At 37.3% G+C, this 27,575-nt stretch overlaps 1 protein-coding gene across 2 annotated transcripts in view; it reads right to left on the bottom strand.

The window, feature by feature from the left end:
* The window catches only part of CNTNAP2 (contactin associated protein 2), a 1,202,163-nt gene that overhangs the window by 506,555 nt on the left and 668,033 nt on the right, over positions 1 to 27,575 (bottom strand). For both annotated transcript variants that reach the window (XM_088150062.1, XM_088150063.1), the window contains exon 9: positions 9,513 to 9,662. In XM_088150062.1, coding sequence (XP_088006188.1) covers positions 9,513 to 9,662 — 150 coding nt within the window. The remainder of the gene's footprint in view (positions 1 to 9,512; positions 9,663 to 27,575) is intronic.

The following is a 27,575-nucleotide window of genomic DNA, read 5'->3' as shown; positions in this document are numbered from 1 at the left end:
ACTACCCTTCTCAGCACATGACACAGAGCAGCATACATTATTAATAAACGGTAATAAAAAAGATTGTGGAGAAGATGGTCAAACTACAGCTCCAGAGAGCCATAGAGGAAATAGATTATCCGTACTTGTTTCAGTCACGTTTCAAGCCAGGGCATAATACAATACAGTATTGATTGCACTTTTTGATGACCTCTGGTGGAGTCTGGATGGGGGTGGAGTGACCCCCTTGTTTCTTTTGATCTCTCAGTGGCTTTCAGTACTCTGGATCATGGTATGTACAGTACTGTGCAAAAGTGCAGGCGCTCTGGACTGAGGAGTCAAAATTTGAACTCTTCAGCTGTAGCAGGAGGCAGTTTGTTCGCCAAAGGGCTGGAGAGTGGTGCAATAATGAGTGTCTGCAGGCAACAGTGAAGGATGGTGGAGATTCCTTGCAAGTTTGGGGCTGCATTTCTGCAAACAGAGTTGAAGATTTGGTCAGGATCAATGGTGTCCTCAATGCTGAGAAATACAGGCAAGTACTTATCCATCATGCCATACCATCAGGGAGGTGTGTGATTGGCCCCAAATTTATTCTGCAGCAGGACAATGACCCCAAACATACAGCCAATGTCATTAAGAACTATCTTCAGTGTAAAGAAGAACAAGGAGTCCTGGAAGTGATGGTTTGGCCCCCACAGAGCCCTGATCTCAACATCATCGAGTCTGTCTGGGATTATATGAAGAGACAGAAGGATTTGAGGCAGCCTACATCCACAGGAGATCTGGGGTTAGTTCTCCAAGATGTTTGGAACAACCTACCTGCCGAGGTCCTTCAAAAACTGTGTGCAAGTGTACTTAGAAGAATTGGTGCTGTTTTGAAGGCAAAGGGTGGTCACACCAAATATTGATTTGATTTGGGTTTCTCTTCTGTTCGTTCACTTTGGATTTTGTAAATTGATAAACATAAACAATTACAATATATATTTTTGAAAGCATTCTTACTTTACAGCATTTTTTCACACCTGCCTAAAACTTTTGCACAGTACTGTAGTTCACCTCAGTTCACCCATATGAAGCTCTACAACATGAGCTTCTAGTTATCACGTCCTAGTTATCCCTTATAAAGGTCTTCATGGCATTGGGCCTGCCTATCTGAGAGACCACTCTGTCTCATAATTTCTGCCCTCTTTTAAAATCTGAAGGAGCAAGTGTGCTTTGTGTCCTCTCCATTACACAATGTCACCTGATGGGACCCAGGAAGTGCACTTTCTCTTTTGTGTTTGGTATAGCAACCCCCCCGCCCCCAGAGATTCAGACCTCCCTGACTCTGCAAGCCTCATTAAAAACTCATCTCTCCCGCAAGCTTTAGAATAGGTTGATGGTGTGCCCATTTGGTGTGCAATTGTTTGCCTTGACTATGCTATATAGTTCTCCTTGTCAGTTTAGATCCATTATTCTATTAATTTTGCTTGTTTTTAGGTACTGTATTTTAGATATTTTAGCTGTACAGCACTCAGAGAGAATGTTGAATTGGGCAGCTTTATAAATTGAATAAACAAATAATATAAATACCATCCAGAGTCTTAATGACTGGAATGGGTGGCAAATATAACTAACAGCTAATTATGCTCTGTAATCCCAAAGATGTTTCTAAGACTCTGAATTCTGTACAACTTTCAGAAAAGTATACACATGATCATGATTAAAAAATAATAATTTCTGGCAGAAGAACAATATCTACCTCCAATTAAATTATTTTTTAAACCTAAAAATCAACATGGAATAATAAGTAAAAGCAGAACTAAACAGAGACATCTGTAGAACTCACTCTCAGTTTTGTTCCCATGACAAATGGGCAGACAAAGGAATGGTTGGTGCAAGCATAAAAAGCTTTGTAAAAGCTCCCATGTCTAAATATCCAACAGTTGCTATTGAGGTTAATGGACTCATTTTTGCTCTGAAGCTCTTGCTCTTTTTTTTAATGCACACAACTGCAAATGCAGTAAAAGCAAACAGTTCTCCAGAGGCCTCATTGGGAAGAGGCCCACTTGTTTTAAATCCTTAGTTCTTGGAAGAAGAAAAGTGAATTAAATGCGGGGGAGGGGGGGGAGAAATTGCTTAGGATAATAAATACTTATATTGATATATGTCCATCCCATCAAAATACAAAGTTATTCAATCTGTGCAGACACAGATCAATTTTCATAATTCAAAGAACTCAATGCACAGGCCTTTCCCCTCATATTTAAAGTCTCTTAAGACTACCTCTGAATTTGCTACAGGAAAACCATTTGAAGTACAAGAGAGTAAGAGTGCTTTCACATATACAATAATAAAGAATTACTTTCTGGCTCAGAAATGTACTAGTACTACAAATACCAGGTCATAGGCATAACTAATAACAATAGATTCTGCTATACAATTCATCTTGGGCCAAATGTAAATTGCTGGACACATCTGAAAGACTTATTTCTTACACATGTACCCAGATTCTATCTAGAACAAAAATGGTCTTCCAAATTAAAGTGTGGAGGAAAGTAATGTTATGGTGGTATACAAAACAGGGAAGAGGTCTAGGGTTTAACTTAGAAAAACATTAGCAACAGTCCTCTTTCTAGCTAATTGTGATAATAGAAAGGTGATAAAAAGAATTGGAAATCAATACATTTGAACTTCACTGTGCTACCAGAATTTATAGCTAAATTCTAGCTACAACATTACAGGGAAAGCTCAACATCTCAGATTAACTTGAATTTGCCTCCTCTCCGTTTTTTGTTTTTTTTTCCCCATTAACATTGTGAGGGTACTTGGGTTCCCATCAGTCTGTAAAGTGCACTGATATACTTTGACAGTTACTAAACTTCCATAAAGTGTGGAGTGTGGAGTGTGGAGACAATTTTCTTTATTTAATATATTTGTATTACACTTTTTCGGGAGAAGTTTAAGACAATACTCATGCCCTTTCCTCATTTTTTCATCACAATAATCAACCCTGTGAGCTAGGTTGGACTGAAAAAAGAGTTAATGTCACTGAAAGTCATCCAATGAATTAACTTGAAGACCTTAATACAATGAGAGCTGATTTATATTTATATTTGTATTGTAAGAAGACAGCAAAAAACTCAGGTATATTGAACCCACAATGACCTATCATTTAGAGTTTTACTGAGAATCCCAAGCTGTAAAGGCTTATACAACAACAACAACAACAACAACAACAACAAAAACTATCAGGATTTGTTGGGTGAACCATAGATGGAGCTGAATAGTTAAAAATGTTCTCATATGTTTCTATCTATGAAGGTACACCCTGCTGCATCTCTAAAGAATTGGAATTTCAAGGAGACGTACAAGCAGAGGCTGAAGTTATGAGATTTTACTTTAGCAGAATATATCTTAATATCCCTGTAAGGTGTTTGTATCCCACTTCACATTTTTCAGAGCAAGCCTTTAAAGCACAAAACAGATGCTGAGGCTCAAGCCTTGGCTCAAGTAAGTGCTGGGTAATTTCATCACAAAAGAGAGAGAAGTATTTTAAAGATCTGTATTGGAATCAATGGACTCCCAAGCATCTGATACAGATGAACAGTCATATAATTCACCACCTAGCAGGTCTACAAGAGATATTCACAAAGAATGGGGCAAGATGCAATAGAGTTTGGATGTTATTTGGCATATAGTACACAGACATCAGGATGCCACACTCCAGGTACTGAGGTTTGTTTCCAAAATTTGTCCAGCAGGGAAACTTTCTAATATTTTAAATATGACATTTATATAGCTTCCTTGGGAGCAGATTATAAAAAGTAAAATCACAGCATGTATGATCAAAGTCAGCTAAAAATAGACACAATAAAGTCCAAAGGAGCTATTTAGATGAAGAAAATTATCCATGGGAGAATGTTAACATTAAGTTTCACATTTTTATCTTAATTTTCCACCCAAAGGGATCTCTAAACAGCCACAAAAAGCCTTCAAAATAACTATTGGTTATGCATTATTTTGAGTTTAGATCCTCTTCTGTTTCTATGCTTAGGTCATAAAATATATGTTTATTGGACAGATAGAAAGTTATTGGTAGCACGCAGCAATTTTAATGAACAAGTTTTTATATACAGATTAATATTTCGCATTAATATTGCTCAAGAGGAAAGCACTTATTTTCATTAAGGGGCTCTACTTTTGCATTCAAGCAAAAACAACGATGTCCCCAGCACTCCTAAAACTGCAAACAATGACAATGCTCCCCTCTTCACAGCCACAAATAATTCCTTATTGCTCCCTAAAGAAAGGCTTCACTCTGTTGTTATTCCAATTTACAGGAAAGGTGATAAATGCGACCCTGCAAATTATCGACTAATTAGCCTTTTATCTGTAATCAGTAAATTATATACTAGATCTCTATATTACAAACTTCTGAAAACATTTGGCCCCAGAGCAACCCAGGTCTGAACATTCAGCTATGGATCAATGTACTGTGCTGCATTACTTAGCTGAGAAATATTAGTTACTCCAAAGATTAGTTAGCCCTCTATGTAGCTTTTATAGACTGAGAACAGCCTTTGATTCTATTTCACCAGAACGACTGTGGAGGAAATTAGCCATTACAATGATAGACCACCATCTTCCTAGGCTAATAATGTTATTACACTACAGCACAACCACTCAACTAAAGGGTAATGTCCTCGGTGACCTAACAAAACCCATTTTCACTAGCAAAGGTGTAAAGCAAGGCTGTATCCTTGCCCCATTATTATTCAACTTCTACATTAACAATTGGATCACTACCTCTTAGGATAACAGCTGGTAGATATATACTATAAGTCTTCCATATGAAAGCTGAACTTGTTCCTATTCAGACTCCAAGATGAAATCTGTCTCACATGTGCCATTAAAATATCTCTTGTACACCCAATGGTGATCAAGTTTAATACATCCAATTGTTAACCACTCTAATTGCCATTGCAACCAGGAGGCTGTTGCCTTCTCCTGGGTGACCACTCTTCAGAAACCTCTAAGAAGGTTGCAGAATTCTTCTCAATAGCTATAGCTGTTAGAAGCCATCTGGCTCCTCCAAGATGTTAGTAACTGTTAGCAGCTAATTGTTTTAAGATTTTCTTGCATTTTTTAAAAATTCCTTTTTATAATTATTATACTGTATGCTGGTCTTTTTATTGCGTTTGGTCTTGGACCATAAATAAATTATGACTGATTGATTGTCATTCTTTTGTTGGCATCCACACTATATTAGCTGTATGCTTGCAGTTTTATGGCAGACATATTACTTGTGTAACAAACTGTGAAAAGGCTGAGCCTATGAAAATGGAGGCTGATATGGCCTGGTATGGCCTATAAAAATTAAATCTCTCTCTCCAAGTAACAGTCAGAATAGGTTACATTCAAGATATAGACATATGAGTCATGACTGCCTATCTGCAAATACCAGACAAACATTGATTTGCACTGTAAAATATTTAGAGAAATCTAAGTTATAATTTATTTAATAATTGCATTAAATCAATCAATCATTCAAACAAACAAACAATATACCAACTAAGTTTAACTGCTCTAAGCCTGTGGGATAGGAAAGGCATATATATACAGGCTGCACCAAAAGTCAGGCCCCAGAGACAATTCATTATATAAATTACATTAAATGTTCAAATTGGTTGCTGTTTTCTTCTAAACACTTCCTTACCCATTTGATGCATGACCTTTGAACATTCCTAAGTACAGTAAAAAAATATTAATTAATAAAACATTGTGATTGACCTATGGGGCTAGACTTTAGGTTCACCCTGTATCTATGTGTGTACATATTTGTGTATGTGTGTAAGTATATATGTGTGTGTACGTGTATATACATATGCATATGTATATACAGTATATATAATGGGCTCTGTACTTAAGTCACTACCAGATTGCATTTGGAAGGTAGATGTGGAATGCTGGATGATCATAATCTCAAAACTAGCACATAAAGCTTCTATTTTGTGATGGATCAGTCTTAAACTGGCAATATTTCAGTATCACGAGCACTGGCCACGGAGGAGTGCTTTTCATTATCCTCCCTGCCACAAAGATACAAGTTTCTCAGAAGAGTTTGCCATAACTGCTGAGAGAATTTGAATTTATCCTTAATGAAGTGCATATTGGTTTTCTGTAAGACTATTTAAAAACTAATTTCCATATGTGTTTTAATAGTTCTGTGGATGAGAGATAATAAGATGAAAATGAACTAAATGCACTGAAAGTAACCTTGAAATGATTTTAAAAAGAACATTTCTGATTCAGGCAGAGACATCTTTACATCCTTGACATTTTTCAGCCTGCTAGGGTAGATATTATACTTTTCCCCCTTTTTCTTTTAAATTCAAGCCGAACTATGTGGGAAACAAGCAAACAAAGAAAAAAACAGGCTCAGACTTTCTAAAAGGGTGGGGGGAAACCCCTAAACCTGTCATTTGGTTGGTTAAAAATCACACCAAATTTACAGAAATAAAACACTATTTATTTATTTATTTATTTGTCAAATTTATATCACCGCCCAACTCCCCCAGAAGGAGGGATTCTGGGCGGTTCACAACAAAATAATTTAAAATCAGTAAAAACATAAATAATACAAATATAAAATACAATTATCTATTATTAATATTATTATCTAATATTATCTATTAAAAACATAAATAATACAAATATAAAATACAATTAAGTGTTATTAAAATACAACTATCCCACTGAAATCCCTGTAATATTTGCCTCCATCAGGATCCTAAATACAGATAAACTTTTACCTTGAATCAGTATCAGAAATTACTCCTATTCTCTTTTCGAGGCATGTTGCAAATCCTCTCTCCTGTCCATGGCTTCTATGTCTAGGCTGGGTCATGTGGGAACTTTCCACCATTCAATAATATAGTAAGTGTCCATTGATGCCCACATGGGGGATAAGAGGGAGCAAGTTATATCACTAATCATGATGTCATCATGCAAATGACATGAATTATGCACTGTATGTCATTTGTGTCATGACCTAACTGATGTAAATACATCATTTACATCACTTACATGACAATATCATTATCATCATTAATAACATTATTATTTAAATTTGTACGCTGCTGAATCCTGACTGTCTCATGGTAGCCAACAACAGCAGAAGCATATAATATAAATAAAACATCCATGGTAAGACTCAAAACATAACACAAACATGAAAAGAAAATAGAATTACAAGCAATAAACAACATTTCAGACAGAAGATCAATCCCCGAAAGCCCTCCAGAAAAGTTCAGAAGTATGATGTCCAGAAGGCCAACAATAAGGGAACCAATCCAATACCAAAATGTAGGTGATATCATTGTAGCTTTACCAGATGCCTATGTGAGTGCTCATCTGTTCTGATGTATCCATAGGATACAAAAACAACAAAACCTCAAAACAACAGCAACAAAAATAAAATAAAACCTCAAAAGGATTGAATTGAAACCAACCACAAAATGTTGTGGATTTAATTGCCTTATCATGCAGGACAACTGTCTCAAAATTCCTTATTCAAAGTGTTGACCTGTTTCTATTTCATTCTACAAGTAAGAAGTATCATGCACTGAACAATAAGACACTGAGTGTTTCTTTCCTTTCTTTCCACAATATTGGGAGACTTGTTGCTTTGATGCTGTTGTCAAGAACATGAAATTATGAGATATCATTATATAAACAACTGACTGCAAATTTCCAGGTTAAGGGTGAAATAACTTGCCTTCTTAATGATTCATCAGAAGGCTGTTAAAATCAGAAAGTATCCATCTTAATGTACACAGGGATATATTTCCATTTGTACAAAATCTCTTTTGAATACTCAGTTTTAAAACTGGCATAACATCTTGTGACCTTTTAAATACTCTTGATAATAAAAACATCTTCTTAAAAAAATAATACTGTTATCAGTCCTCATTTAGTAACCCTGAGGCTCACTGAGTGAATGAATTGAGCTGCAACAGGGAAGAAGGAAGGATGCAGATTTTGTTTGATGCTTGATTCTACCAATTATTGTTTTTATTATAGTGTCTTCCTATATATTTTTAAAATGAATTTATTTTACAAAGATTTTAATTGTAACTGTCCTGAGTTGTATATAAACACTAGCAGGGAGGGATATTTAGAGCTTAAGCACTATGTAGGACAGCTATCAACTAAAACCAGTCCAAAGCATTCTTTGGAGAAAATGAATATAAAAATATAAACATTTATTTAATTTTAAGCAAAACTAAGACACAGTTGCCTTGTAATACAAATTATCTAATTTATTTTAGGTTATTCTGCCTGTATGCATAAGATAGAGATTATATAATTTGAAAACTTTCATCACACAGAACAACCCTAGTAATAGCAAATTACCACTTGAAAAAAGAACTATTAAGGGGACAAAAATATATATATACTTCGACAGAACACAAGGTCTAAAAGAACCAACAATGGCTTATCTATTTAAATGCTGCTAAAATTGATGCGGGTTTGAGCACTGTAATCCTGGAAAAGCAAATTCACATTTGTAGGTTTAATGAAAATTTACCTCACACACTGTGTTTACAACTAAGTCAACATCTAGAGATTTATTTTTCAAGTTTTGGTGTACCTGAAGGACCCATGGTTTCCTTAGGCTGTTTCTAGAGAGGTATGCCCTGACAAATTCTGCAGCTTTTCTAACTAAACAGGATGGACCAGTACATTTAATTATGGTTTCAGTCACTTTTCACGGATTTTCACAAAACCATTTCATCCTGTTTCCACACAACTCAATGATTTAAATCAAATCCACATGAAAATTTTCATATCAATACACATTTTGAATATATTTCCTCTCAAAATAAGCATTTCAAACATTACCTTTAGAAAAAAAAAATGGTAGCAAAAAGTGGGGTGGAATTCTAATCCATTTTTAACAGAGAAAATGAGGAATTTGCAATTATCTTTTTTCTTCCATCATGCACAGGGTTCACACCTTCTCTGAAAGAGCCTCTGTAGAATTTCTTTGGAAACTTCAGAGGTCCAAGCTTGGGGAAAGTGTTTCCTTTGGAATGGCGTTAAAGAAATTGCTTTGGCATATAAACTGTTTTCAGTTTCCCACATAAACAAAAACCAAAGTGAAATTCCAAACTGATGAATCAACTCAGTATACCATGAGAATGTAACTTAAGGTATATGCCTTATGTCTCTGTATTACAAAAGGAGTGTTGTTTGAATTAGAAATTAATTGTGGAGTCCTTGTGAAGCACTGATGATGTTACCTAGTTGGGAAATGAAATGTCTGCAAGCAAACAACCAAGCTCAGAGAGCATCAAGGGTTCAGCCTTGACCTACAGATAGGTAATTTCTCTTCCATTAGAAATTAATTTCTGAAGCTGAACACTATTTGACAGGAATAGTGGTAATCTTACTTGCATTGTACACAAAGAAAAACCCTTCTTTCAGGTTACTAAAAATGGTTTTCAAACATACTGTTGTCCAAGAAAGTAATTCGAAAGATATTTTACCTCCAAACAGATATTTTTCTCCTGTCAAAACTTTCAGAGGACTGTTACTCCGAACAGAAGAGGCTTCATCACCATCAATGGTGAGAACTGCAAAATTTTCTTTTGCTAAGAATCGAACCTCATGCCACTGCCCATCACAGAGTCCTGCACCTAGAAGGACAAATGGGAAAGAAAAAAGGAAAGAAAGAAGTTTATTCAGTTTGGTTCTAATGTACTGTTTTGAATCCAGTGAGATAGTGTGATACAGGTTTTTAAGCATATTCATAAAGTACTAAATCAGATATAATTATACAAAGAATATATTCATTTATTATGGAAAATTAAATGAATCTGCAATATATAGTGCTATAACTAATTTTAATTGCTTTCTCTGAATCCCAAATTCTGTGACCATCCTAAATCAGAGCAGCCACTTGGGAGGTTAGAATCAAAGCAAAGAACTGGCTCTGAGTCAGCTCAGTTTTTGAATGGAGGCTTGATCATAGGTCTCCCAGCTTCCCATTCCAACAAAGTACTGATTCTGCTAGCTGACCTTATAACTTTTTGTGAAATGTCCTTACCTTGAAAGTTGGGAGAGATTGAAATTACACACACAAATTCAGCTCTGCAGCTGACTCTCTATTTCTAATATGTTTCTGAGGTCATCCTCTTTATCATACAGTAGCGTGGTTAATAGATTAAAAGCAGAGTAAGATTTGAAAGATTCTGTACAACAGAGGAAATGTACCACAGCTGGCAATACTCTAGAAAAGGGCAAATACTATTGTCTTCTCTTCACCAGGAAACTAGATTAAATGTCATCTTCATCTCCACAGGATTAGACACCATCTTCATCCCAACTGTCTACTTTTGTGCATATTTTGACTTTTTGAATGGTTGCTATTGTAAAGATAGGGACATGTACAATTGTGTGAAAAAGAAAGTACACCCTCTTTGAGTTCTATGGTTTTACCTATCAGGACATAATCATCTGGTCCTTAGCAGTTCTCAAAAGTAGGTAAATACAACCTCAGATGAACACATGACATATTACACCATGTCATCATTTATTTTACAAAAAGAAAGCCAAAATGGAGAAGCCATGTGTGAAAAACTAAGTACACCTTATGATTCAATAGCTTGTAGAACCACCTTTAGCAGCAATAACTTGAAGTAATCATTTTCTGTATGACTTTATCAGCCTCTCACATCATTGTGGAGGAATTTTGGCCCACTCTTCTTTACAACATTGCTTCAGTTCATTGAGGTTTGCAGGCATTTGTTTATGCACAGCTCTCTTGAGGTCCCGCCACAGCATTTCAATCAGGTCGAGGTCTGGACTTTGACTGGGCCATTGCAACACCTTGATTCTTTTCTTTTTCAGCCATTCCATTGTAGATTTGCTGGTGCACTTAGGATCATTGTCCTGTTGCATGACCCAATGTCAGCCAAGCTTTAGCTATTGGACAGATGGCCTCACATTGAACTCTAGAATACTTTGGTATTCAGAGGAGTTCATGGTCAACTCAATGACTGCAAGGTGCCCAGGTCCTGTGGCTGCAAAACAAGCCCAAATCATCACCCCTCCACCACTGTGTTTGACAGTTGGTATGAGATGTTTGTGCTGATATGCTATGTTTGGTTTTCGCCAAACGTGGCACTGTGCATTATGGCCAAACATCTCCACTTTGGTCTCATCTGTCCAAAGGACAGTGTTCCAGAAGTCTTGTGATTTGTTCAGATGCAACTTTGTAAACCTAAGCCATGCTGCCATGTTCTTTTTAGAGAGAAGAGGCTTTCTCCTGGCAACCCTTCCAAACAAACCATACTTGTTCAGTCTTTTTCTAATTGTACTGTCATGAACTTGAACACTTAACATGCTAACTGAGGCCTGTAGAGTCTGAGATGTAACTCTTGGATTTTTTGCAATTTCTCTGAGCATCACATGGTCTGGCCTTGGGGTGAATTTGCTGGGATATCCACTCCTGGGAAGATTGGCAGCTGTCTTGAATGTTTTCCATTTGTGAATAATCTTCCTCACTGTAGAATGATGGACTTTAAATGGTTTGGAAATGGGCCTATAACCCTTCCCAGATTGATGGGCAGCAACAATTGCTTCTCTGAGATCATTGCTGAAGTCTTTACTCTTTGGCATTGTGTTAATACATGACTCAAGACCAGCAAACTCCTAAACCTTCGGCTTTTATATAGGTAGTCACACTTGCTGATGATCAATTGATCAAGGGCATTTGATTAGCAGCACCTGGCTGCTGCTTAGCCTCTTCATACCTATGGAAGCAGTAAGGGTGTACTTAGTTTTTCACACATGGCTTCTCCATTTTGGCTTTCTTTTTGTAAAATAAATGATGACATGGTGTAATATGTCATGTGTTGTTGTTCATCTGAGGTTGTATTTACCTACTTTTGAGAACTGCTAAGGGCCAGGTGATTTTTATTATGTCCTAATACATAAAACCATACAACTCAAAGAGGGTGTAGTTTCTTTTTCACATGACTGTATATAGGTGGTAGAGGATAAGTTTTGAAATTTAATTCAGGATCCCATTTTTCTTCAATTAGTTAACATATCCTGAAATAACAGCACTGTTCTGAAAATGTGAAATCAGCAAGTATTTCTCATTATTAATTGTAGACAAAGAATTCTAATGAAATAGATGAAGCTGAGGAACATATATCAGACATAAATTCACACTCAAAAGCCTTCCAATCCTATTTTGTTTTATTTTATAATTGCATTTTCCTAGTTTTATCCTCTGCATGCATTATTTTATAAAATTCTTAACTTGCTTATTTAAACTATGCAACCAAAACCCTCTTGTGGCTCGTAAGAACTCTGCTTTCATGTGCAAATTAGATATGCTAATGAAACATATTCTTACTAGAATTTCTTTTAAATGGCATTACTTTAAAATTCGGACTCTTGAGATTGTCACTTTGATTGAACAAGAAGAAACAGATGTTTCTGTTATAAGAGACATGGAGGAAGAAATGGTTTAATGAGTATCTTTTTTTTTTTGGCAAGATCTTAAAGTCTAGTAGAAATAGCAAAAGATTCCATATGCAAATTATTTTTCAAACAACTTTACAGCAACTAATTTTCATATGTCTTTATGGTTGATCTTGAGAGATCAATCAGAATGGAGCAATCTATGAACTGCAATAAATGAATGTTAGTACTAAAGTACTCTTGTTAATGGTTTTTAATGTCAATACATTTATTGACTGAATAGTGCAATAAAAGAGTGTTTCCATAATTATTAATCTGCTGGTAAGTTAGAAAGTCAGGAAGGCATACAAGCAATCTGAATTCAATCTATCGTTGAACAATTTGTTGATAAAACTGAAGAGAATCTTTATAGGGCCTGGTGGCCCATCCCATAGTCACACACATACCTTGAACTCTTATATCACACGATTACATCTGAACTGCCTGCATGATACCACTCTGGCTATCTCTGGTTGTGGTGCAAGCCAGCCACTAAAGACGCCATAGCACAGTACACTCAGTAATAAAGAAATAAAATAAGCTTTAAAAAAATGTGGGGTTTCTAAAACCTATTAAGACAATTTAAATAATCTCTTACTGAAGTCAAGATTCCTCAATACATAATTGTAACTTTTTAAACTACACCAATTGAATTGGCAAAACACTACAGTGACTAAGAAAACACCCTTTCATGTAACCATGTTTTATGTATGCAGTGATGTTTTAGGTGTGTATGTAATCTAAACATAGCCCTAGACACTTTGTAATCAGTGCAGCCTTTCATCCATATGATAGCAAGCCTGAAACTGCAGCAACGTTCTGTAGGTAACTGATGAGAACTGAGCACAAAAGGAGGGAATGCTGATTTGCTACCATGTCCATCATCCTCACTGTAGGTAGGTCTAGAACAGGGTTACTCAACCTTGGCAACTTTAAGATGTGTGGACTTCAACTCCCAGAATTCCCCAGCCAGCATGTTAACTGGGGAATTCTGGGAACTGAGGTCCACACATCTTAAAGTTAATAAGGTTGAGAAACCACAGTCTAGAAAGTGCTATCTTACATTTCCATAAAGTTGCTGACATTGGCTCATTGGAAGAAAGTTAAATGGTAGCTCCATCTGGCAGTTGCTACTGCCACTGATGTCACTGGCACTTTCATATATGAAAGGGGCCTCTTAAAACTTGGATCCAGGACACCAGTGCCTTGGGTTACAGAAGGAGATGATTTGTCAAAGTTCTCCCAGGCTAGAGTACATATCCTGTGAACTGATATAGCTTGGTGGATCAATAAACTGTGCAGGACTATTCTAGCAAACACAGATTAAGGGTTCAGTTCATTTGCATCTGCAACAGCTGAGTTAGTGGTGGATATGCTTCCTTTTCAGAAATATATAAAATTCAGGTAGGAAATGCAAGACAATTTTTGTAACTATTAGGTCAGATAATTGTTATGCTTTACATCAAGAGTTACCAATATTTTCTGGTGGTGGCCATCTTTGTATTGGCAACTAATACTAACAATAACAACAACAACAACGGGAAATGTTTTATTCACTTTGCTAGAAATTCAGATTCTTTTAAGAGACATTTGTCCTCAGTGATGATGTGTATTTTGTGGAATGAAGATGAATGAGGGAGGAGAGTACTCACAAATTAGTTAAGCACTATTGTATATTCTCTCTTATTTAATTATTTGATACCCCTATTATTTTAATTTCTAATTTGTTAATTGTTAGTGTAGTTTTAATGTTTGCATTAGAAAAAATAAAATGAAATAAACCTGTGAAAAACGTCGCCAACCACAGTACTACATAGCCAATATTATATTATGAATTATATGTCTCAAACAGTAACACTTCACTATGACCATCCATTTATTCTTAAGACCAGGAATTTAATGGCCGTCTACCAGCCAAGAAAATAATACAGTCACTGCCAATTAGAACATAAATAGAATGATAATAGAAAAGAGCCTTACATTTCTTTTTTAAAAATGATAATTTCAGAGCCCTTGAACTTACTGTATTTATATAAAATAATTATATGTTGCTTTTCAGTTCAGTTCACAGAGTAACAGCAAAAATATAAAAGCAAATGATTATCATAAAAGCAAACAACCCAAATAGTTAAAACAGTAACAGATTAAAAACAGCTGGGTTATATAGCGGAAGACCTGGACCATGTAAACGATGGGAATGGCATTCTGTCTTGTGTCACATCTGAAAAGATCTATCGCCTGACTCCTGATGATAATGTCCCATGGTAGAAATCTTTTGATATTAAACACAGAAATCAGGGAACATCATGTAGGTGACAGTGATCTGGACTCTACAGACTCAGTAGATTGGGAATACCATGTTCCAGAAACAATATCTTGTTCCTCAGATTCAACTCCCTGCATTTTCAGCAAATGAAGGAAAGCATTTCAAAGCTATAAATGTGTGGTAGAAGCATTTTTGAAACATTTACTAACCCTCCCACTGGAGATTATAGATATTATTGTGCCACATTGCATAGCAAGGTTTTGTTTTTTAAGGGACTTTCAGAATGCATTACAATGTATGTCTGCTCAGAGCACCAAAACTAAAAGAAGAGTATAGGCAATGTGATTTCAGGTTAATATGAAATAAAGGCAGATCAGGGAAACAATAGCTACAAGTGATATGTATCTGCAAAAGATGGAAAGTGGAATGTAGTAGGTTTTTGCAGCTTCCTTTGGTACCTTTTGAACAGCAGTTTTTGCACTGAAAATTGATTTTTCCCCCAGATTCTAATGGGATATACCTATGAGGAACAGTCACCAATTTAAGAATAAATTTCCTCCCATCTCCACTTCCATTTATGCTGCATTTGCAGTTGTAGAGTATAATTCATACCAGCTAAATTATTTAGTTTTAAACTGTTTGTCCAGAACAAAATGAATGGGAAAATAAGTATCTTCTGTGCTACTCTGGATTAAGGTGAATATTATCATGGAAGAATATAATGCTAGCATTACTTAAACTGGGTGCACAGATCCTTTTTTTTTAAAGTCATTTGTAGTAGGAAGGATCTTTTTCCTTCTGACATACCATATTTTTCCGACAATAAGACACCCCCATGTACAAGATGACCCCCACTTTTCCAGCCCAAAATTAAAAAGTCAATATTTTAAAGATAATGCAGAACACATTTTTATTTAGTAATTAGTTAACATTTACCTGATATACTCGGTGGGAGGAGGTCCAAACCGTCTCTCTGCAGCTCTATTTCCAGGCTCTTTTGCATAACTGATTACATTCAAGCATGAGTGAAACTGCAGATAGCTTGTCTCTGCAAACAGCCTTCCTCTAATTGGTTTGTTCAGCATCAGCTGACGTCAGTTACATCAGGCTCGTGATTGGAGGAAGTCTGTTTGGGAGACAAGCTATTTCACTCGTGATTGGAGGCTAGCAATAGGAAGAAGACTCTCTGCAGAAACAAAGTTTGGCAGTTTTGCAACTGCGATTCTCGGCTGACTTCCTTGAATAAGACGCCTTTCAGTTTTTAGGGTAAGGATTTTAGAAAAAAGTATCGTCTTATAGTTGGAAAAATACGGTATGTCTCACCCTCCTCTGGGTGTTGTAGAAAACCTGGGACGCTTCTAAAATGCTCAAAGCAGTGGCTTCTTTGTATAGTAGTTTCTTCGTCAGCTGGAATACAGCCATTGTATTGAAATTGATTTCAGAAAAACACAAAATCTTCCATTGTGGCAAATGGAAACAAAAATTTTAATACAAACCTTGACAGTGGAGCAATGGCTGACAGCTGAGATGACTAAAGGACCAATCCTAAAGGCTTGGCTTAGTAGGGGTGTGGAAATTTACTTTAGCAACGTCAATGTCATCAAAGTCACTCAGAACTAGTAACTCAATATGAGATACATTCATAGACAAAAATCCGTAAAAGATTCAAGGTGGCACACGTAAAAGAAACATTATCCTCTTTCTTTCAACCCCAAGTTCTCTACTACATCCCACTTGAACACAGGGCATTCACATGCACACAATTCAGTCATACGTATCAGGACTGCATAGTGGTTAAGGTGTTGGACTAGAGACCAAGTTCAAACCCATCCTTGGACATGGAGGCACTGTGGGTGACCTGAGACCAGCCATTTTTTCTCAGCCTGTCAGCCCTCCAAGGTAGACGAGATTAGGAAACCAAAGCCACACATGCTATACTACTTTTATTATACAGTTTTAGAAACAGAATCTTGCAAGTCTGAATGAGCTTCCCACCTCCCTCCCTTTATCTTTGTGAGAACTGGGGAGGGACTTGTCTGAGATGCTTACTTGGGTTATAAATCTGGCGCAGACTCAGATTTCCTTTATCTGATCTTTGTCTTGGCTGTGGCTCTTCTTCCTGTTCCTCAAGGTTATTCCTTCTGCCCATTAGACAGCCTACCTACTTTAATATTGTGTGTGTGTGTGTGGGGGGGGGAATGATAGGAAGAAACACTGTGTACACAGCCTTGAACTCCTAGAGAAAAGGTGAGATATAAATCTAACAAAAACATAAAATATCTATTCACACATACACCACCCATTTGCACATATATTTCATCCATGTCCCCTTTCATTAACTTTTAATCAGAATCATGTTCCCAACTGCCCACCCAGCTCCTCTCTCATTCTCAGTTTCACCCTCACAAAATTTGTCCACCATAGCTCAACTGACTGACAGGAAACAGCTAAATGGGGCACAGTTAAGTGGGAAAAAGGACTCCTTCTATTCCTTTTTTTTCATGCCCAGCTATTTTGTGCCAGTGGTGGAACAGGGCAGAAAGATACAAGCAAGAGGCCAAAAAGAGGCCAAAACCAAAACAAGGATGACAAGAAGGGCTGGGCTAGAAGAAAGGAAGAGGAGCTAGTGGGCTAGATGGAGAACCAGATGGATAAGATGCCAGTTATGGCAGGTCCCTGTCACTGCCTAGAACTTTGGAACTTTATCTTTGCAATGACATTCTGTACATGGTGAAACAAACTGACTCCAAGTTGGCAAAGGAATGAGATAAGGCTGTATACTCTCTTCTTATTTATTCAACCTATGTGCGGATTATATATTAAGGGAAGCTGAAGTGGAAGAAGATGAGTATGATTTTAAAACTGGAGGAAGAAACATCAATAACCTGCACTATGCTGATGACGCTACCCTGACAGCCAAAAATACAAAGGATCTGTAAGCTCTAGTAATAAAAGTCAAGGAGCACAATGAAAAAATTGGGTTAAAGTTAAATATAAGGAAGACCAAACTAATGACAATAGGTAAAACAGCCAATCTTAAAATTGACAATGAAGATATCAGAGTGGTGGATAGCTTCTGCCTTTTAAGGATCAACCGTCAACAGTAAAGTAGCAAGCAGTCAAGAAATATGCCACAGTCTAGCACTTCATACAGCAGCCATGAAGGTATTGGAAAAGATATTCAAATTCAGTGATACCTCCATACCTACAAAGATCAGAATTGTGCAAGCCATGGAGTTCCCTGTGACACTCTATGGAAGTGAAAGTTGGACTTTGAAGAAGCAGGGTAGAAAGAGTATTGACATTTTTGAACTTTGGTTTGGAGAAGACTTCAGAGAATACCATGGACAGCCAAGAAGACAAACCAATGGATCATTGAACAACTCAAGGCATAAATGACAAGGCTTAAATTATCCTACTTCGGACACATTATGTAAAGACCTAACTCTCTGGAGAAGGCTGTAATGCTGGGAAAGGTGGAAGGAAAGAGAAAAGGATGACCAGCAGTAAGGTGGATAGACTCAGTTATAGTAGCAATGAGTGCACCATTGGAAGAGCTGAAGGACCATGTTAGAGACAGATCATCATGGAAAAAAAGCTGTCTAGAGTATGTAGTCACTAAGAATCAACAACAACTTAATGGCATCTAATCATCATCATCATCTTAATCACTAAAAGGTAAGTGTTTGTGTGTGAATGACAAAGAGAAAGGCATTCATGGCAGGTGACTATCACCTGTTAGGCTTATGATCACTAGGCAGTAAAACAGAAAAATCAAATTATTTTTTCCAGATGATTGGACCCTTCAGCTGGCAATGACTCTTTAAAATATCTTTTGTTTGAAAGAATATTTTAACAACATGCTTAAACAATACTCTGGATAATGGTTCCCATAAGATACTATATGCAATTAATATAGTATAATGACAAACTTGGTAGTTTTGAAGATAGGCAGCCCAAAGTGTTCTTACCTTTGCTCAGATTCAATGAATGAAAACTAAAGTTTTGCCTGACAGTTTATTCAGAAGTAATTTCTTTAGAAATTGTTCTTTTTAGCCATGAATAAAAAGCATACAAGATGACCTTTTTATTACTCTGCCAGGCAAATAAAATGTACTCATATAGCCAATATTATCCATTAGCAAAATGAAGCTATTGAAGCTACAAGCCTACGGGTGATATAATAAACTTGAAATAGCAAGGATGGCCCATCTCCTATTTATAGAATGATGTGAGCATGTTTGGATGCCACAGTAACTTTGAAATCTAACAAATACTGGCTTGAGTCATCACAAGTTACCATTGATGTAATTCATGCTAAGCTATTACCAGAAAGCTTATTTATTTCATTTATTTTCTCATTGGCTACTCCAATTGCTAGCAACTCTGAGCAGTGTATCTCAACAGCAATTAATCAAGTTAAAAAAATAAATCCAGAAAATAAACATGGGCAGGGGGGCTTGGTCTATTTATAGCTTCCAGCTTACATGTTCAAACTGTAAAACAACTGCCCCAGTATGAGAATGCTATATCAGCTTTGTTAGTCTTTGACCAATTTTCCTTACTGTGTATTAATGTCTATCTTCCTCCTCAACAGCGCCATTCACAGGTCACACAAACACGGAACCAGGTTGTGCCTTTCCTCACTCTTTGCCTGAATAAGTCCCCCAGTGCATATATCCTAATAGGTGGGGATTTCAGCATAAGAGCTGGTAGTAATAATGAAGCTCTCTATGCATGTTTCAATGCCTGTCTTCCCAAAGAAGTAACTGAACTCCATTTATGCCCAGATCCTTCAAAGATACAAAATATAATCTAGCTGGCTTAAGGTTGCTGCATCTCATAAATAGGCTTAACCTACAAATTTCCAAAATGGCAACCGGGAGCAAACACCGGCTGCCACACTAGACTAGGCAAGGCAAGGTGAAGGTAAAGGTAAAGGCAAGGGAGATGGTCATCGCATCCAGGTTTGGTTTTTACCTGGCTGTCCTGGGGTTCTTTTGCACTGGTCTGTGAAGTTTGGGGGTGCCTTGGTCCCGCAGGCCCAGTAAGTTGAACAGCACAGAGAGCAGCCTGAGATTGAATGGGGCAGCAGGCAGTCCGAGCCAAATGGTCCAGCAAGTGGCCTAAAATGCTGGTGGTGCCTGGAAGAGCTCAGTGGAGGTTGGCAGAGCCAGGCTATGCAGCTGAGCCAGGCTGCACAGCTGAGGGGCACAACTGATGGTGTAGCCAGAGGCCCGATCCTAGCGGTGCAGCGAGTGGCCCAAGGTCAAGCAGCACAGTGGGCATCCCAAATTGAGTGACATCTCAAAGCAGCATTATTGAAATTCTATGCTACCCCCACTGAAGGCCAATTCACCAGATTCCATCCACATTTGAAAGGAGCAGAAAAGACAATACTGTATAAGGCTGTACTTAGAAAGGAAAAAAAAAAACACCAATATCAGAAGAAAACATGGTCACAGCTAATCAAAGCTACAAAGTCCAAAAATCTTTCCCTATTCTGGCATACTATAACAAATTGTTTCCATAATGGCATTACACAATTGCATATATATACCTGGGTACATCACTTCCAAGCCCCTTATTGCAATCCTCACACTAACAGCAATGTGATGGATGTACCTTTATCCTCACTACTGCAGGGGCCCCCAGTCACATACAAAGAAGTTAAAAATCTCATTAACCAGCTTAAGTGTGGTAAAGCCCTCGGGAGTGACCATATCCCCCCTGAGCTAATTAAATCCAATTCAAATTGGCGGGCCCCTGTATTGGCCTCTCTCTTTTCATACATTAACCACACTGCTAAGATTCCAGAGGACTTGGGGGTAGCTATAATTGTTCCATTATATAAAAAGGGTAATAGGAATGATCTGGCTCATTATGGGCCAATTAATTTAGTGAATATCATTAGCAAACTATATGCCAGGTAACTATTCACCAAACTCCAAATGTGGGTAAGAGACGAGGGAATAATCGACCCCAAGCAAGCAGGTTTCAACCGGGATGATCCACTATAGACCATTGCCTGGTGCTTCAACATCTGGCAGACAAACATACAAGCCACTTTGATTTGAACCTATATGCAGCCTTCATTGATTTAAAGGCAGCATTTGATAGTATCTCAAGGTTTAGACTCTGTGACATTCTAAATGGATCCTCTATAGACAAAAGACTCTTGCTTCTAATTCACAAGTTATATGATAAAACCAGCCTGAGAGTGAGATGTAACCAGGGAGGAGACCTTTCTGATTTTATCCAGACTATCAAGGGGGTGAAACAAGGATATATTTTAGCACCATTGCCTTTTATCATATGTATCAACTCTGATTAGAACCCTCCCAAGAGTTGATATTCATTCACCTAAATTAGCTGATAGACATCTTCCAATTCTACTCTACACTGACAATGCAGTTATCTGTCTTCTATAGGCATGAAGCAGGCATTAAGAACATCCTACTGTAATGAGGAACAATTAGTTATTAACTATGATAAATCTAAAATTTTAGTTTTTTTCCAACAAAAGACAAAAGCACAAGTGGACAATTTATTCCCATGAATTAGAGCAAGTCAAATGTTTTAAATACTTGGGCATAGTATTTCAGGTTTCCAGGAAATTAACAGCCCAGATAAATTATGTCACTACTACTGCCCAAAAGAGTGCACTAGCAATAACTAAATTTTATAGGCAACAGGGGGCAAATGTATGTATTCTGGTGGCAATCAAATTGCTTATGGCTAAAACAGTTGCCCAACTATTATAGGGGATACAACTTGGCCCATATACAAACCTAAAGGCTTATGAAACCATCCAGTCAAATTTCCTTAGGACTTTGCTTGGTACCCCAAAATATACCCCTAATGCAGCCTTGAGGCTTGAAGTTAACATGTCAAGTATTAAGACCGAGGCCTGGACCAGGATTCTAATCTCAGGACTCAGAATCACATTTGACCCTACAGGCCTGTTGTCTCTGCTGTTATCAGACAGCTACGAAACCCACTGGCACCACAGAAGAACTTTGTAGTTTTGGCTTCTCTGCTGAATATTTAGCCCGATGAACCCTTAAGGTGGTCAAATCAATAGTAAAAGAAAGAATTATGGACATTGATCGCCAAACTGATATCACCAATGCTCCTGAATTTTATTGCCAAATGTTAGATAGCCATAAGCCCTCTACTGCATGGTATCTATACAATCTAATCCTAAGCAAATATAGATGGGCCTTTTCTAGAGCCTGTTTTGATGCCCTCCCTTCAGCACTGCTGGTGGGAAGATTCCATGGGACTCCTTATTTACAGAGACTTTGCCCTTGTGGATCCAGGTAGAAACTCTTGCCCACATCCTCATACAGTGTCCTTTTTATGATGCCCCAAGATGTGCTCTGAACTCCCCAATCATCTCTAAATTTGAGAGTTATACTGATAAATTTTATGTTTATTACTTTTAAAGGGATGCTAACTCTACACTTACGCACCAGGTGGCCAAATATCTTCAAGTTATACAATTGTCCAAAACTTTTAATTAGATATGCTGTTTTATTATTCTATTGTTTTCTTTTTTTCCTTGAGAATGAATTGCTGTACCAAACTATTTCTCTTTTCCTACCGTAAAGGGTGGTCAAAGACGGCAATAAAGATACTACTACTAACATACATACATACATACATACATACATACATACATACATACATCAGCATCTATCAACACTGGGAGCATCATTTAATGCCAACATTCCCTCTAAACCAGGGAAGCAGATATACAAGTCATGATGTTTTTTCAGCAGCAATTGGGTTGGTCGGCCAGGCGGTAGTGATGTTTGAAAAAGTTCATAGCATACTTTACATTCAGAAGCTCTCAAAATTATATAAAAGAGAAGTTCCATATTTTTATTCCACTGAAAATATAATTGTACATAAAATATGTATACATATCCAAATAATGTTAAAAAGTAACTTAAGTAGGAATATCTGAGTTTAATACTATCGTTTAATCAGTTTCATCCCTGATCCATTACTTTCATTATTAGCATGAGCTACTGGTAGATCCTCTCAGTTTTTGCTGCCTGCTCTTGTCACTTTTCCAGAAGGAATAAACAGAGTCACACACCTGCCCAACTCCCCTTTTCCTTTGCTTTGCCTACTTTGCTTTGCTTTTCTACTGCTCAAACCCTCTTTTGGCCTGGAGCTTGGCAGAAGGTTTGTGAGCTTTGGCTTAGCTTCTGGATGTCAAGTCTCTCCTCTCTCTCCTTAGCAATCCCCTTTGCTTCTTCTTTTCTTTCCCACTGCTGCTTCATCGCTCCTTCAGCCTAGAGCCCAGCAGAAGGTTTGCAGGCCTCTACCTGGCTCCCAAATGATAAGTCTCTCCTCTCCTCTCCCTCTCTCTCTCTCCCTTCTCCCCTCTTTCTCTTTGCTTTCCCCTTTGCAAAAACATATTTTGTTAGTACGTTGCCTTTGACAGCAAGTGGGAGATTGAATTTCATGCATGGCCGTGCATAGGCATACAGCTTAGAAGGAACACTGCTTAATGTAACAAAGACAAAATCCAGAATCAGAGAGAACATCATCATACAATAAAACCCCCAAAACCAGGTATTAACAGCCTTTTCTGAAAACCAGTTGGGTAGGAAAGCTTTGGATCTGGAATGGGGTGGGGGATATTTTTACAACTGCTGCCTCTTCATAGACCAGGAGCTGTGAGTCAAGCCGGATCCCCAATTTACAGGTCAATGCTATATGGGGTATGGGTTCATCCAGAATTAAAGATGATATCTCCTAGAATTAGATGGTTTCTAAACTGATGGCCACTCTGTGTTGCTAAGATTAAGATTAATCTGTTCCTCTCCGTTCAGTCCTTAACAGTCTCCAGCTCCCAAGTCCATATTTCTGTGCATGGTTTTTAATGATGACATAGGCAAGAGCAAATGACAAAGATGATGTGATTAGCTTTCAAATCACTGTGCAAGTCAATGATGTACATGTCTTGTGAAAAGAATATGAGTGCAATCCAAATGATATTTTACTACTGAAATGTAGAGTTCAGAATCCTCTAAACTGGATGTTTAATGGCAACTTTATAGTAGTAATAATGAATGAATGAGAGAAAAAGAGAAAGATTATTGTCTTGTGTGATCTGAAGAAAAGAAATGTGCATGGAGGGCCTCCAATACAAATACTGAATATTCAAAAGTATTTAAGAAATTTAGTGTATTTTTAATACATTTTTCTCCTTTGAGTTTTGTATTTCTGCTCTTTATTTTTATTTCCTTTCATTCTAATAACTAATTCCTTCAATTCCATCCCCATCTGCTATCTCTCTCTCACACACACAAACAACCCTTTTCCCATTTAGGAAGGGCTGTAAGTCACAATATCAGCTATTTCATAGAGCCCTTTACAGTCGAGCATCAATTTCCCACATCATCTGTCACAGAAACTAAGTAGTTCAAGATGGGATATCAATATGACAGGTCACAATCCTCCCAGGTCTGAGAATTAGGTGATCCATGGCATGAGACTTCTGTACTCTTAAATATCAGTAGGAATAATAACCGCTGGGTCCTCATAGTAACCTCAGGCAGTGCAAACCCTGCTGAGTTCTGGGGTTTGCTTTTGGTGTGCCACGCTAATATCAGCTTGAGATAGCCAACTGAAATATGCAGTCAACTGACTGGGAGATGTCATAGATGGCCACCCTATATTTCTATTTTTTAAAAATGTGTGAAAAATCCAGACTTTCCTTTCATCCCTTGTATATGCTAGATGCCCTGTCATATACAGAATTACTAATTATGAAACCATCATTGAAAATCATGAAAATAAATGATCCTTGCATTATCCTTTGCTTATGATAGCAACATCCTGATACTTAATAGAGGCTGTCATGAGCTGTTTATGAAGATAAATCATTGAGCTGCGCACATCATGAGATGAATTGTAATAAATCAGTCACCTGGTTGTCCCAAAGGATCTTGTGACACTGTCAGTTAAACTTGGGTGAGCACAAGTTAGTTTTTAGTCCAACAGAGACAGTTGCCATTGACAACTCCACCACATTGGTGGCATGGAAATTGGTAGGGGACTTTTAATAGAAAACAGCAGCATTAGAAATTCTGCTCCCATGTAGAACTTCGGCACTTCATTTTGCCCTTCATCATTTGTCCACCTGTTACTCTCAGAAGGGGAAAAAAGTTTTAAGTGAAAACCCTGTTTTGTTAAGCCTGAGTGCTCCCATAAAAATGTTTCAATTTATAGAAAAGTTAATATAGCTATTAGCTTTGCTGTCACTCCTGAAACACCAGCAGAGCTAGAAATGCTGGCGTTTGATGTAGCAGCATGACTTTTTATCAAATGGTGTGCTGTTGCATTGTCAACCAGTGTCAGTCTGGTTACAGACTGAAAAAAGCAAGCTGCTAAATTAGGGACAGAATGAGGTTACACATACCATTCCACATAAAGAAACACAATTTAGCCTTGTATCAGATTGCCTTACTTTAAGGTAACATATAAGATAATTTATACAAAAGATAGAAAAATCACAAAGAAATTAGTGTATGTGGATAAGACTATTGCCTAGGACCTCATTTCCTCCACGCTTACAACAAAATATAATCAGAAGGTCACCTGAAAATCTGAAATGACAATAATCACAGAAATTTGTGAAACCAATCTGAAGATTCTGAAATTAATCCCTTTGGGAGAGAAATTTGCAAAGACAGCAATCCCATGCTGCAGAGGATTTGGAGACTCACAAAAGTTTCACACGGGGGAAGTCAAAAAAGTCAAGATGGCAGCTATGATTGCATGATCAAAGCCTCACCCCCTTTTTACATATTGAGGAATTGTGAGGAAGAAAAAACATTCGAGATGAACAGCTACTATTTGCCGATTGGTTGATTTAAAAATGCATATGGTGCTCTTAAAAGATGAAACAATTAACAATACTAAGCTATGAAATATTTTAAAGACCTGTTTCCAGCTCTCTATTAAAACTCTGCTGCCTAGATGGACCCTAACATGGGAAAAGGCAAATTCATTCTCAGAGTCAAACGTATTTGTGTAGGACCCACAAAAGGCACCTCTACAATGATCTGAGAATGCAGGAAAGACTGTATGAGAGTAGGCATTTTGTAAGTAGCTTGGTCAGCCGTGTAAGTGGCTATATAAGTAACCACTTTGAGCATTTTAAATCGAGTTTGGAGAGCAGCTGGCCATCGATGAAGCTGCGTCTTTATAGAGCTAATATGGGACTTCAGAGAGGTACCACTTCCCTCTAGTACCCTCACACTCTAAATAAGCTGCTGTTTTTGTATTGTCCTAAAGGCCATGCCACAAAGAGTGCATGGCAATAATCTAGCCTTGAGTTTATCAATTTATAAGTTATAGAAGCCAATCTTTCTCCTTTAGGTATACCTCATTTATTAGCTGAACTAATACAAGGCCCTCCTTACCAGCAACATTATATGGCTGTCAGGTGTCCAAATTGGGTTAGATTAGAGGACTCCAGATTGCAATCTGCTCCTTGAGGGGGAAATCAACCCATCCATAACTGGCATCCCATACATTCTGAAATTCAGCTCCTACAATCTGCCCATGTCCGACTTAAAGCATTTTAAGGGTGCTTTTTTCCTCTTCAATCCACATTCCTTTTTATTTTATATTTCTTTTAGTTGGTAGGTAAGTAATAAAGTATTTTATTATTTTAGTTGGTGGGTCAGAAGCCATGGAGTTTTGTTTGTTTGTTTTCTGGATAAACCAAATGTTGATCGATTGGTTGTGATAGGAAATGACCGATCGGTTTATCGCCTGGGCCAGACATCATGGGCTGAGAGAGGGTGACTGGTCCAGAATCACCCACCTGGCTTTCATGCCTAAGGCAGGACTGGAACAGAGTCTCCTCTTTTCTAGCCTTAGAATGCTTCTATGCTTTAACCACTGGACCAAACTGGCTCGCTATTAGTTTAGTTGGTAGGTCAGAAGCCATGAAGTGTGTTCTTTCTAACTGATTATTCTATCAAACAAGAAATGAAATATTTATATATAGATTAATATTTTAGGTGCTTGGAACAGGCAGCTTCTCCCCCATCAGTGCACACTATTCCTGAAAATGACCATGTCATGTTGAAATCTAGAGTGAGTTTACACATTGGGACAAATGTGGCTTTGAAGTCTCAACATAATATAAGAAATGTGGTTTTCTTCATTTATTGGTATATAGATTTTCTAGACTTCTAAAAACTTTACAAGAGCATAAAATGACCTTTAAATATCGACAGAAGTTGTCATAATAGTAATTCAATGTTGATGTATTGTAGAATATTAGTTGTACAGTAATTTATTTGTAGAGAGTTCCAGGTTTGTCCTGCATTACATAAAAATGGAAAGCATTCATCACAGAATTTATGTTTTAAAATAAACAAAGCAGAAGGGGTTTTTTTACCCACTTGCTCCCATGAAATTTGAACTCAATTTGGTTACCATTAGATGGCTCTTGGATTTCCCCCCCCCCCCAACATCTTATAAATTTCTTCTGCTTACTGCTCCTCAGAAATCTTCCAAATGATGATAAAAGATGTTTGTTAAATCAAAATGAGAATATTTCAAATGTCTTGCTTTTGGAACACATATATTCCTGTTGCACTGCTAAAGCTAATTATGGTAAAGCTGTTGAATTACATATGAAAAAATCACAATGAAGTTCCATTTTGATAGAAAAATCTGCCAGTACAACCCGAGAGGGTTTTTTTTAAAAAATGCTACAGAATTAATGTAGTTGTCAATCTCAATGTTGAGGCTTTTTCTCTAACTCAGTAAG

The sequence above is a fragment of the Python bivittatus genome, unplaced genomic scaffold, assembly GCF_059951505.1.
Source record: "Python bivittatus isolate LINGU-HERP-01145 unplaced genomic scaffold, Pbiv_v1 ctg000610_np1212, whole genome shotgun sequence".
Lineage (NCBI taxonomy): Eukaryota > Metazoa > Chordata > Lepidosauria > Squamata > Pythonidae > Python > Python bivittatus.
Note: the sequence above shows the minus strand (reverse complement) of the source record. Positions and strands in the feature narration are given on the sequence as shown.